This window comes from Phascolarctos cinereus, unplaced genomic scaffold (assembly GCF_003287225.1).
Source record: "Phascolarctos cinereus isolate Bilbo 61053 unplaced genomic scaffold, phaCin_HiC Scaffold_726;HRSCAF=1367, whole genome shotgun sequence".
Taxonomy (NCBI): domain Eukaryota; kingdom Metazoa; phylum Chordata; class Mammalia; order Diprotodontia; family Phascolarctidae; genus Phascolarctos; species Phascolarctos cinereus.
Window position 1 is genome coordinate 379,904,704 of NW_027556098.1, and position 12,476 is coordinate 379,917,179.

The window sequence follows — 12,476 nt, forward strand, 5'->3', positions numbered from 1 at the left end:
TGGTGAGGCAATCTGGATTAAGCGTCCTAGGTTTCTTTTTTAAAAAATCTCCCTTTTCACAAATTCGGAGACCTCTCGTGCGAGCCTCTTCTTTGACTGAGTTCGTCTCGTCTTTGGTCTCCTGTCCCCGGCCCCTGGACTCTTTTGCCTGAATCCCATTGGGCCTGGAACCTGTTTCCGGTATTACTACCCCTCTCCCCCTCAACTCCCGGTTCTGGCCAGGCTCAGGAGTGAGACTTGGTTGAATAGGTTGAGGACAGGATTACCTTCTCGAAACAATTTACCGTTTAGTAGCCCCGACTTGCCTGTCTTTTAAAGGGAAACCCGGCCTGGGTAGCCACTACTTTTGCTTCTGTAAAGAGTAGGGTTAGGGAGAAGGGAGAGGGAGGTTGGGGGTCTCTTTCTCTGTCCTTGAGTTTCTTATTTAGGGGTGTCTTACTTTAAAGCACTCATCTATCTCTCCCCACATCCCTAACTTTTCCCAAAATCGTGCCTGTGTCTTCTAGACGCTAACCATCCCTCCCTTTTCCGGGATCTCTGTCTAGCTTAATGAGTGTTTCTAAAATGTATCTAGCCCGGATCTCTAACTCAAAGGTGTCTGTCCCTCCCTCTCCAATTCATCAGTGCCTCTTAAGCACCCGTGTGTCAATTGCTTAGGGCAGTCAAACCTACTGATGTTGTCTGTCGTCTCTCTGGGAATCTCTGAGCCCCGTGTCTCCCTGGATCGACACCCCCCCCCCCCCACGGGTTGAAAGGGTGACTGGGGCAAGGCTGCTCGGCGCGGTGGGGCTAGAGAGGAACGCTCGCTGGACGTGGCTTTTGATGGGCCACAGAAAAGCTTGGAACTTCCGGGCCTTCTCCGGGGCCGCCGCCTGTGACGCCAGAGCCGGTCGCTAGGCAGCCGCAAACGCCGCGACAGGTGGGAGGCAGGGGCCGCTCCCGGGCTTGGGTCCCTGCGGCGGCGGCGCCTGCAGCGCGGAGACCCCTCCCCCCTCCCCCCCGGCCCAGCCACAGGGACCGGAGAGCCGGGGCGGAGGAGGAGAAGCAGGCGCCGGCTTCGGCCCCCCACCTCCCACGCGCGAGCGCGCCGGGGTCACCCGGGTGGCTCCGCCCGCCCGGGAGCCCTCTTCCCCCTCCCCCCGCCCCAACTAGGCCCCGTTACCGGACGCTGCACCACCCCTAGACACCCCCCGCCCACCCAGGAGTGGGGCTCCCCTCCCCTCGACCCACAGTGCATTCATTGCCGATCCCCTCCAGGCCCTGGCACCTGGCCCTCGCGAGGAGGTCGGTGTCAGCCACCCACCTCCCTCCCTAGACCCCTGCGCTGCCCCCAGGCCCTGCACCCACCCTGAGGAGCCAGGAGACACCTCGTCTTCCCCGGGCCCTGTGCCCAACCCCGAGGGGCAGGATCCCCCGCTGGTCCCCCAGGTCCAAGCCACTCTTGCACCAGCCCTGAGGAGAGAGGCTAAGCGCACCCTCTTTCCCTAGCCATCCCTCCCACCCAAACTAGTTCGAGTAGTCAGCCCTCCACCCCTCTCTACCCCCACCCCAGATAAGCCCCACCCAGTCCTGTCGAAGCCCCGCCCCCAGACCACCGAACAGGTCCCAGGTTCTCCTCAGGCCTTGCGCCAGTCCAGTGGGAAGGGGTGCCCCCTCCCCCACCCCGGCCAAGTCTGCCCCGCCCCTGCCCTGCCCCGCCCAGCCCAGTAGGCCCCCCGGCGTGGGCCTGCAGCCCGGGCCAGGGCCCCGCGCCCTCCGCCGCGGCGGCAGCATGGCCTCGGAGACAGTGAAAGTGGTGGTTCGCTGTCGGCCCATGAACCAACGGGAGAAAGAGCTGAACTGCCAGTCCGTGGTGACAGTGGACTGCGCCCGCGGCCAGTGTTTCATCCAGAACCCGGGCGCCGCGGACGAGCCGCCCAAGCAGTTCACCTTCGACGGCGCCTATTATCTGGAGCACTACACCGAGCAGATCTACAACGAGATCGCCTACCCCCTGGTGGAGGTGAGGGAGGGGTAGGGGTCGGGGGGCGTGTGCTCGGCCGAGGGAGGCCGGCGGAGGACCGAGCCAGACGGGGCCCCGCCCAGGACCCAGCCCGCTCTCCACCGCCTTGCCTCCCCATTCTAGCCAGCACCCATCGTGCGCCCAGCCCTGGGAAAAGCAGTTGCTGCGTTCGAGCAGTTTACGTTCTACCAGGGGAGGATGATGGTCCAGAGGCCAGGCTCTGTTTAGCTTCTCTTCCACATCCAAGGAATCTAGGACTGCCCTTCTGATTAGGATTCAGTCTTTACCAGCGGGCTCACTCCCATCCCCCTTGGATTCTGGTCTGCTGCCTCCCTAGCCTCCCTCTGCTTAGGACTCTAGGCAGGCAGCCCTAGAGTGCCAACCTCCTGTCTCAAGATTCAGCTCAAATCCCACCTTCTAAAAAAGGCCGCACTTGGTTGCCCCTCACTCAAGCTAGTGCCCTCCGGTCTGGCATTACCTTAGCTTTTATTTATCTTGTGTGTACATAATGATTTGCATATTGTCTCATCCCGTCTCAAATCCCGTCTCTCCCCCTCATAAGGTGAACTCTTTGAGGCTTTTTTTGTATCTCCAAGCGCTTAGCACAATGCCTGGCACAGAGTAAGCCCTTAATAAATATTTGTTGACTGACTGATTGAACCATACATCACACTCCTACACTCTACCCTACCTACCTATTCAGGCTTTGACTTCCCTTTTCACTCAGACGTATATTTCCCACAGAGTTCCAGTTCTCAGTATCCACCACCATGCTCCCCTTTTCCTTTGTGGGAGTCAACCTCTTCTTCCCAGGATTCAGGTCTTCAGCTTTCCTTCTCCCTGACAGAAAGGCCAGGCTTCTTCCCTAAACCTGGAGGATTCCAGGCTTCCTGTGTTGAAACTCTTCCCATGTCCCCAGCCTTTATTGAAGCTGTGATTCCTGTTTCTCTTGTCCACTGGGCACTCAGACCTGTCTAACTTAGGGCCCTTTGAAGGAATTCTCTGGGGCAGCCTGGGAGTCAGAAAAACCTAGGTGCAAGTCTCACTTGTGACAGTACTGGCTGTGTGACCCCGGGCAAGACATGAACCTTCTCCGTGCCCCACCAAGGGCATTAGAAAACTTTAATAAATTGCTAATCAGTCACAGATTGTCATTGGTAGAGGGAATTTCCCTGCTAGAAGTTCTCTGTGAAACCACAGGCCCAGGTAAAATAAGAAATGGGTCCCATAAAAGGATAGCAGAAGGAGGAAGGTGTCTACCCGAAGCCCAGTGTGGTCCCAGCCTTGACCTGCAGACAGCAGGAGATGATAAAATTTGAGTTTAAATAACCCTGTCCTGAAATAGCAGGGCTGATTTTATTAGAAGATAACTTGAGCCCATCCAAAGGCTGTTGAAAGAGAAACACAGCTGGCATTTCATTAAGCAGTCTCAGGGAGGTCAAGGGGCCCCATTTGGTGTCTGCTGGGTACTGTGCCTCACATTTATGGCCCATTGCTTCAAGTATATTGAGGGGCATTGAAGCTTAGGGTTCCACATTCAGCCCTTGGCAATTTAGTTAGCTCTCATAAACTGCTTAAGCCCCAAGTCCACTGATCAGGCTGCTCAAAGCATCTCATGTCCTACTGCCAGTGAATCAGTGGCATTGTTAGGAAAGCACAGGCCTCAGCTCAGCCACTGACTTACTGTGTGACCTTGGCTGCTTTCTCTCTCTGGGCTTCACTTTCCCAGAAGTCATCTTGTCCAACCTGAGCAAAAAACCCCTTTTCAACACCTTTGACGTGTGGTCATTTAGCCTCTAAGACCTCGTGTGTGTGTGTGTGTGTGTGTGTGTGTGTGTGTGTGTATGGGTGTGGGACTTCTACCATGTCCAGAGGCAGGGATTCTGTGATACAAATGTTGGGCAGCTCTTCCCTCTTATAACTTGAATTCCCTTTAAACCGAAAGGGACCTCAGAGGCCATTTACTTCAGCCTCCCCATTTTACAGAGAAGGACCCTAAGGACCAGAGAGGTTCAATCGTTTGCCCACAGTCACACGTCCACTAAGCATCTGTGGTGGGATTTGAACCTAGGCTCTTTAATTCCAAATCCACTACTTTTTGCCCAGTCCCATATTCCAATAGGAGCATTTGAGGGTTCCATGGCAGTCATGTACAAAGGCCATTCTAAAATGTGTTAGTCTGATACTGGTAGGGGTGCTTCAGGGATGTGGGAATATTGAATAAGTCTCCTCTACCTTGGGGTTGTCTACTGACCTCAGACTTGGCTTGATGGCTTTACAGAGGGAAATCCCAAGGTCGAGTTAGCCTAGTGACCAGGCCCTAGTCTCAGAAGACAGGATTGGGCTAGTAGCTGGCCAGCCCTGGAGTAATGTGAAATACCCCTCAATTCTCCCATTTATTCAGGGATATGAAACCACTGAAAACAAGATAACAGTTTTTCTCTGGTTATTTGGATTTCTCCTTTTATCTAGCCCGGTTTTCCAGTTCTCAGGAATCAGCATGGAAAGGAGTCAGTCTTTTGGCAGTTTTCCATGATGGAAACGGGTTGGACCTGCTCTTCATTCCTGGGGGTCAGAGAAGTGAAGAAGTCTGTGTTTCTCTTGTCCTACCAGTTAGGTTAACAGCCCAGTCTTATCTCAACCTTGTCAATGCATCCCGAAGTTTCTTAAGTTTCTTTTCCCCTCAAGTCCTAAGTCTCTGGTCCCGTTCTCACTCTGCCAATTACCAGGGTTTCTGCTTTCTCTCAAATGTGCTACAGTAGTTGGTCATCCCTCGTTCTATCCTTGAGTCTCCACTTTCCACTGCCCCTGATAATAGCATCCTCACCTAGATTGGACAGCAGACAATGGGGACATTTCTGACCTGGGCTGGCACCAAGATTCTTCTTCTTAGAGGACCTAAGTATTGAGTAGCAGTTGCCAAGAGACAAATTGAGAGGCCTGATGTCAGGAAAAAAACTTCCTAACAATTAGGTCTTTTCCCACATGGAATTTCATGCTTTGGGAGGCTCTGCTTTCCTCTTCCCTCTCCAATGCTCTTGTAACTTGATCCCAGACAACCTTCCCGGGATCACTCTTGATCTCCACCCTACTGCTCATGTTGCATCAGTTTTCACTCGAGTTCACTTTGTGCTGGGTTTTGCACTTATCTGCTGCACTGCACGTGTGGAGAGGTTCAAGAGACCTTTTCCTGATTCCCTCCCTGAAATCATTCTTTATTCGTGCAAAATTATAGGAGAGTTGAAAGGGACTTCAGCAACTGTCTAGCACAATAATACCCCCAAAGGAATCCCTCTGGTAACATACCTGAGGCCGTAATGTAACATAGCTAGAGGGCATCCGGTCTCTGCCCAAAGATCTCCGATGAGGGGAAACCCTCAGAAGGGACCCAGCCACTTCTGGACAGCTCTAACCTTTAGAAAATTTTCGAGATAGCAAATCTAAATTTGCCTTTTGGCAACTCATTTATTTATTTATTTATTTTTATTTATTATATTTTATTATTTTTTTCTATTCTGCATTGGTTTATCTGTGTTGTAAGCCTCCAATAGAATCTAAAACTCCTTGAGGGAGGAGGCCAAGGTCATGCAATACTAAATGAAGAGCCTTTGGTCCTTCTTGGGATCACATAGGAGAAGTGAAATCCCTCTTCCATATGAGAGTCCTTCAAATACTTGAGGATATTTTATCATGTCTCCCTTGAGCCTTTCCCAGATCCACAGTTCCTTCAACCAATCAATTCCATAGAACAGGTATTTTTAAAATACTCTATATAGAGCACAGTGCTAGGCACCAATAATGAAATTAGACACTGAGCCTCTGCCCTTGATGAATTCTACTCATTAAATGAGCAGCATGCAAACTATGTGCAAATCAATAGTGAGGAGACCCCAAGGTCCCCTGTGACCCGGATACAGATGCATTATCTGGTTCAGCTTTTGCCCATCGCTGTCCTGACTCCCAGCTGTGAGGACGGTATTATGTGCTAGGCACTAATATCTGGGGACAAAAAGACAAAAATGAGACAGTCTCTCCCCACTATTAGGAGAAACAACAGTAAACACATTTAAGTAAATATAATCATTCAGTCGATAAAAGATTTATTAAGCACCTGCTATGTGCCAGGCACTGTGCAAGAGGTACAAGGTAATTTGGGGGAGGGGATCGATGGTATAAGGGAGAATCTGGCAAGACTTCATGTAGGGCTCAGTTTGAGCTGAATTTTGAAGGAAACTGAAGATTCTCAGAGGTGGAAAGCTGAGGGAAGCCATGCAACCCAGGCATGAGGGAATGGCCGGTGCAAAGGTGTGGAGATGAAGTGTCATGTTTGAGGAAAAGCAAACAGGCCAGTTTGGCTAGAAGCTAGGATGCCTGAAGGGGAGGAATGTGAACTCAGTCTGGAAAGACAGGCCAAAGCCAGGGTGTCAAGGGCTTTAAATGCCAAGCTGAGAGATTTGGGTTTGATCAAAGAGACAATAGAAAGCCAATGGACCTTCTTGGGCAGGTTAGTGGCACGATCAGGCCTTGGCCTTAGAAATGTCACTTGGCAGCAGTGGGGAGGATGGGTTGGAGAAAGAAGAGTCTGGATGCAGGGAGACTGAATGAGAAGGGCATCACGGTGGTTGTGGCTAGAGCTTCCAAGGGTTTCAACTAGGGTGATGGTGTTGGGCGTCAAGAGAAGGGGGTGTATGTAAGAGATGTTGAATGGACAGGAACAGCAAGACTTGGCAATTAATTGGATATGGTGATGGGACAGAAAGAGAGAGAGAGAGAGAGAGAGAGAGAGAGAGAGAGAGAGAGAGAGAGACAGAGAGAGACAGAGAGAGACAGAGACAGAGACAGAGGCAGAGAGAGAGAGACAGAGACAGAGAGAGAGAGATATGGAAAGAGAGAGAAAGAGAGTGTGCACAAATGAGAGACAGAGAAAGAAAGAGACCGGGGGAGAGACAGAGACAAAGAAAGGAACAGGGAGAGAGAGAGACAGAGCAAGAGACAGACACAGAGAGAGAAAGCAAGAGAGAGAGAGAGAGAGAGAGAGAGAGAGAGAGAGAGAGAGAGAGAGAGAAGAAGAAGAAGAAGAAGAAGAAGAAGAAGAAGAAGAAGAAGAAGAAGAAGAAAGACTGAGGCTGTGAGGCTCTGCTTAATGGCTGTGTATTTATTTTTCTGTGTCCATATAGTTCCCCTTGGTGCAGTGTAAGATCCCAGAGGGCAGGGACCATCTCATTTCTGTCTTTGAGTCCCCATCACCTAGCACAGTGTATGGCACATAGTAGGTGCTTAATAAATGATTGATTGAGATGCTGTGGAGCTATGACTGCTCTCAAACCCCAAGGCTGCTCCAGATCTCCAGGAATAGCTCAGACCATCCCCTCTCCCTTTTACCAGAAAGGGAGCTGAGTAGCTGGTGAACCACCCCCACCCCTACCCCCACCCCCATTGACCAAGGGTTACTTAACAGCTTGGGCCCATGACCCACCCTTGACATTGTTTTTGCTTTTTCAATTTTTTTTTCAATTAACAAAGATCAATTTTCTCTCCTTCTCTACCCCAATACACCCTAAATATCGGTGTCTGTGTTGGTTCTGTGTGCAGGGTGTCACTGAGGGATACAATGGCACCATCTTCGCCTATGGCCAGACAGGCAGTGGGAAGTCTTTTACTATGCAAGGCCTGCCAGACCCTTCCACCCAGAGAGGCATCATCCCCAGAGCGTTTGAACATATTTTTGAGAGTGTCCAGGTATGAGGGCTGGAGGGGGTGGAACTGGGCTGGGAGGGGATGCTGGTTGAAGAGAAATCACCTTAAGCCTGCCATTTTCCACAGGCTCACCTGTTTGGTGACCCCTGGGGGTGAGTTCCATCAAGAAGAGAATCTATTTCTTCAAACTAATTCAACTATTTTTTAAAATTATTTTTAAAAATCAATTAACACAAATATTTTCTCTCCCTATCACCTCCCCACTGGAAAAAAAGGAAAAACAAAACAAATCTCTTGTAACAAATATACAACAAATAACAAATATGTGACAACCCTTGTAACAAATATTCAGGTAAAACAAATTCCCATATTAGCCATATTAAAAAATGTCTCATTCTGCATATTTAGTTCCCCTCTCTGTCAGGAGGTGGGCAGCAGACTGCATTAAAGGTCCTCTGGAGTCATGTCAGAGTTCTTACATCTTAAGTTATTTGTCTTTATAGAACTTTTGTTTTTGTTACATAAAATGTCCTCCTGGTTCTGCTCACTTCTTTCTGCATCAGTTCCTACAAGTCTTCCCAGGTTTCTCTGAAACAGCAAAGTGGTATTCCGTCCCAAGTCTTCTGTTATCTGCCATGATTCATTCAGCCATCCCCCAATAAGGTGGGCACCCAGTTCTTTGCCACACAAAAAGAGGTTGCTAGGCTCCTTGGTCAAGGTCAGGCATCCACCTTAGGCCTCATTTTTCTACCTGGAAAAGAGAGAGTTATGGGAAGTTGCAAAGGAACATTTATCCAAATTCAATACAATATAAGAAAATTGTTTAACTCTTAGAAGGCAAGGTAATAAATAGCTCACCTTTATATAATGCTTTGGTGGTTTACAAAGAGCTTTAAAGACACTATCTCCTCTGAACTTAAAATAACCCTGTGTGAGTTGATAGATGCAATTATCCCCATTTTGCTAAAGAGGAAATTGAGCCTGATGGAGATTAAATAAATTGTCCAGGGTCACAGAGAAAGTAAGTATCAGAAAGTAAGCTGAATTTGAATTCAGATCTTCTTGGCTCCAGATCCAGTTTTCTACTACTCTTCAGGCTGCTACTCTCTGTGAAGCATGCCCCATGAGCGAGGGGGCAAAGTTTATAGATCACTGGGCCTGGAGTCCAAAAGACTTGAGTTCAAATATGACCTCAGGCACTTACTACCTGTGTGACCCTGGGCAAGTCATATAACCCTCTTCTGCTCCATTTCTTCATCTGTAAAATGAGCTGGAGAAGGAAATGGCAAACTACTCCGGTGTCTTTGCTAAGAAGATTCCAAATGGGGTCATGAAGAGTCAGACATAACTGAACAGCAACACATTCTTTACGTTGATGTAATAGTTACTGCGTAACTATTTCTGGTTCTCCTTATTTTGTTTGGTTTTAAGTTCATGTAAATCTTCCCATACTTCTTTGTATTCATCTCATTCATCATTTCTTCCAGCCTCATCAGAGTCCATTGCACCCTAGGCTTTTGTAAGGAAAGTATTTTGTAAACTGTACAGTTCTAGAGAAACCCAAGCTAATCTCTGCTCATTACATACCTCTGTGCACGCTGACCAAATGAGATGCAATTTAGAGCTAAGCATCCTTTCGGCAGGACCAGCCTGGGTGCTCTCAGGTCTGGCTTTGCAAGGCTCTGTGCCGGAGGATCAAAGTCTCTCTCCATTTCCTCCATACAGTGTGCAGAGAACACCAAATTCTTGGTCCGGGCTTCCTATCTAGAGATCTATAATGAGGATATTCGAGACCTGCTGGGAGCTGACACCAAGCAAAAGCTGGAGGTGAGGACAGACAGGCCCAAGGATCATCTTTCAGGAACTCTGGCCTGGGCAGCCATTAGAAAGAGATGGCAACTGTGGCTATCCTGGGGACCTCAGTCCCATTAGCAAGGGACTGATAACAGGACCTCTGGAGAGCTCTGGACAGGCCAGTCTTGATTACCTTCATTCAGAAAATGTGAAGCGTTTCTTGCATGCAAGAGATTGTGTTTGGTACTGGGGATACAAAGTGAATAGCAGTCTTATCAGTCACTCAGTCAATCCAAAAATGAGCGTTTCTTAAACCCCTACTATGTGCTAGGAGCTGTGCTAAGCCGTTGGAGATGCAGAGGCAAAGATGAAACAGCCCTTGCCCTCTTGAAAGTCACATTCTTCTGGGGGTGTGGTGGGGTGGGCAAGGAAGGAGAGATGCCAGCAGTGAATGGGTAAGCCTAATACAGGGGGGAGTGACAGTAATGGGGAGAGCTGTAGACAAAAGGGTGCTCTAAGACAGCCTAGACCAAGCTCTTTCTCTAGGATCATTTGAAGAGGAGAGACCACTTTCCACTAAGGCTGGGAGAGCCGGGGGGGAGACACGGAAGAGGCTTTTTGAAGGAAGTTGGACCCGAATGGGGTCTTGGAAGGAGAGAAAGAATTTCAGCTGGTGGGATATAGAGGGAGTGGGTTCTAGGTGTTGGGATTGGGGAGGGGAGCAGCTTGCAAAAACTGAGCAGTGGAGGAAGGCAGACAAGCAGGTGCTTGAGAATAGCTAGGCCAAAATGTAAGAGTCTGTTGAAGCAGGGAATTGAGGCCAGCATTGTAAAGGGCCTTGAATGCTAAGCCAAAGAATTTCTGTTTTCTCCCAGAGGCTGCTGAGAAACGCAGTGGGTTTTCAAGGTATTTTCTTTACAGACAAATCTGTTATTTCCAGGCATAGACTCCACCCCGTGTTTGCTCCATAGCTAGGTTCTGGGCAGAATCCCATGGCTGTGAATTTAGTTACAAAGTGTTTTCCATTTCCCAGGGGATGAGCCTTGGTGACGGTTTTGTGGACTTGGCTACCAGCATGGTCCCTGATGAGTCTGTGCTATACAGAGGCAGTTGGGAGAGTGGACGGCATGTTAGGTTTGGACTCAGGAATATCTGCCCTGGGATTCTCCTTCAGTTTACTAGCCGTGTGATCCTGGGGCAGTCAGTTAACCTGTCAGCCTCAATTTCCTTCAGCTGTACAACAGGGTAGTTAATAATAACATCATCTCTCTCAGAGGAGGGTTGTGAAAAACTTGGTCAGATGATGGATAAAAAAAGCACTTTGCTATGTAAATTTAAGCTATCATGATTATGACAATTACAGTTACTTGCCAAATGCCTTTTCTAGGCTCTGGAGAAGGAGATGAGTACCTGACCCTTTGTTTGCAGTCGAAGTTCAGGGGGGACCTGAGATCTTCCCTGCTCCAATATCCTGCCATGGACTTTCAGTGGACCCTTTAAAAATTCCTTGGCCCTCTCTGTCTCCAGGGCTGCCATTCCATCCTCATTCTTTCTACTGTACCAAATTTCAGTGGCCCCAGAGGATGCCGGTGAACAGGTCAAGAACTGGGAGGGCTTTTAAAGACATTCTTGGAACAGCTAGGTGGCGCAGTGGATAGAGCACCGGCCCTGAAGTCAGGAGGCCCTGGTTCAAATCTGACCTCAGACCAAACACTTGACATGTACAAGCTGTGGACCTTGGGCAAGTCACTTAACCCCAATTGCCTCACTAAAAAAAAAAAAAAGACATTCTTCAGGCTTTACAGTTGAAAAAAAGGAGAAGCCCAGACAGGCCTAGTGAGGGCAAATGGCCCAGCCAGTGTCAGGACCAATAGAGTTTAGGAGCATAGGTCAGGAGCAGGGAACGTTTCAGTTTTCCCTGCCTTCCCTGCCGCCTCAATGTGTCATTGCCAAAGGGACTTGGACATTGGGTTCTGCCTCAGGGCACCTGCCAAGCAGGTTCTGATGATAGTCAAGAGGAAAGAGAGAGATGGGAAAAAGAAATGATGGCTTCTATTGTGCTATTGTGAATGCGACTTTAACCTAGAAATTACAGGAGAAAAGCCTGCCCCCGTACTTTGTCACATATAAATATAGTTCTATCCCTCCCCCATTCTCCATCAGCCACTTCATACCCTGAAACCAACTCTGGTACCAGAGGGAGGGCTGGCCCTGGCCTAGTCAAGAGGAATAAAATCCTAGCTGGATATATATTAACCCTGGGAAAATGGATTCCCACTCTCTGAGCCTCAGTTTTCTAATCTGTAAAACAGGGATAATGATACCTGTACCGCCTACAGGGTAGTTGTGAGAAAAGTGTTTTGTGAAGCTCAAGGTGCTACATACATTTAATTGGCTGTTAATTATTGTCACTTTACTCAGGGATGTCACTGGGGGAGGGTATGCCTCCTACAGGAAATCTTTCCTAATAATCTTAGTTGTCAAGTGCAAACATCCATTTACAGTATGTTAGAGTAGCCCTGAAGCTCAGTAGAATGGAAGCTCCTTGAGGGCAGGGATTATTTCTTGTCTTTGTATCCCCAGTGCCGGGCACAGAATAGTTGTTCTATTGGATCGGAGGATGGGGCTGGGGTCACAGTGGCAGGGTTTTAGGATGCTACACCATTGAAATGGCACTACCTGTGAACAGCTCCAGAGCCCCCTGTCCCTTTTCCCCTGACCCTTTCAGCATTTGGTTTTGGCTGAGCCCCCTCTCCCTATAACACCTCCCACTTCACTCCAGCTATATTTGATGAGGCAAGTGCCCGATTGGCCATTGAATTGACCCAAAGCATCTTCTGATTTTAAAGGGAACCTCCTCCTTACACTGGGAAGAATTCCTCCTCTTCTCCCTCTTCCCCTTCCCCTTCCTCTCTCTCTTCTCTCTTCCCTTCCTCCTTCCCCTCACCCTCTCTTCCCCTTCCTTTTCTCTCTCTGTCTCTGT

The 12,476-nt window shown here is 49.0% G+C and overlaps 1 protein-coding gene across 12 annotated transcripts in view; it reads left to right on the forward strand.

Annotated features, from left to right (window-relative positions):
- Window positions 1–1,128: 1,128 nt before the first annotated feature.
- KIF17 (kinesin family member 17) overlaps window positions 1,129–12,476 on the forward strand; it is a 60,717-nt gene continuing 49,369 nt past the window's right edge. For 3 of the 12 annotated variants that reach the window (XM_020973153.2, XM_020973151.2, XM_020973152.2), the window contains exons 1-3: window positions 1,129–2,002; window positions 7,595–7,741; window positions 9,425–9,526. In XM_020973153.2, the coding sequence (XP_020828812.1) occupies window positions 1,772–2,002; window positions 7,595–7,741; window positions 9,425–9,526 (480 nt within the window). In that variant the 5' untranslated portion in view covers window positions 1,129–1,771. The remainder of the gene's footprint in view (window positions 2,003–7,594; window positions 7,742–9,424; window positions 9,527–12,476) is intronic. The other 9 variants (XM_020973142.2, XM_020973143.2, XM_020973147.2 and 6 more) reach the window with 4 other exon arrangements.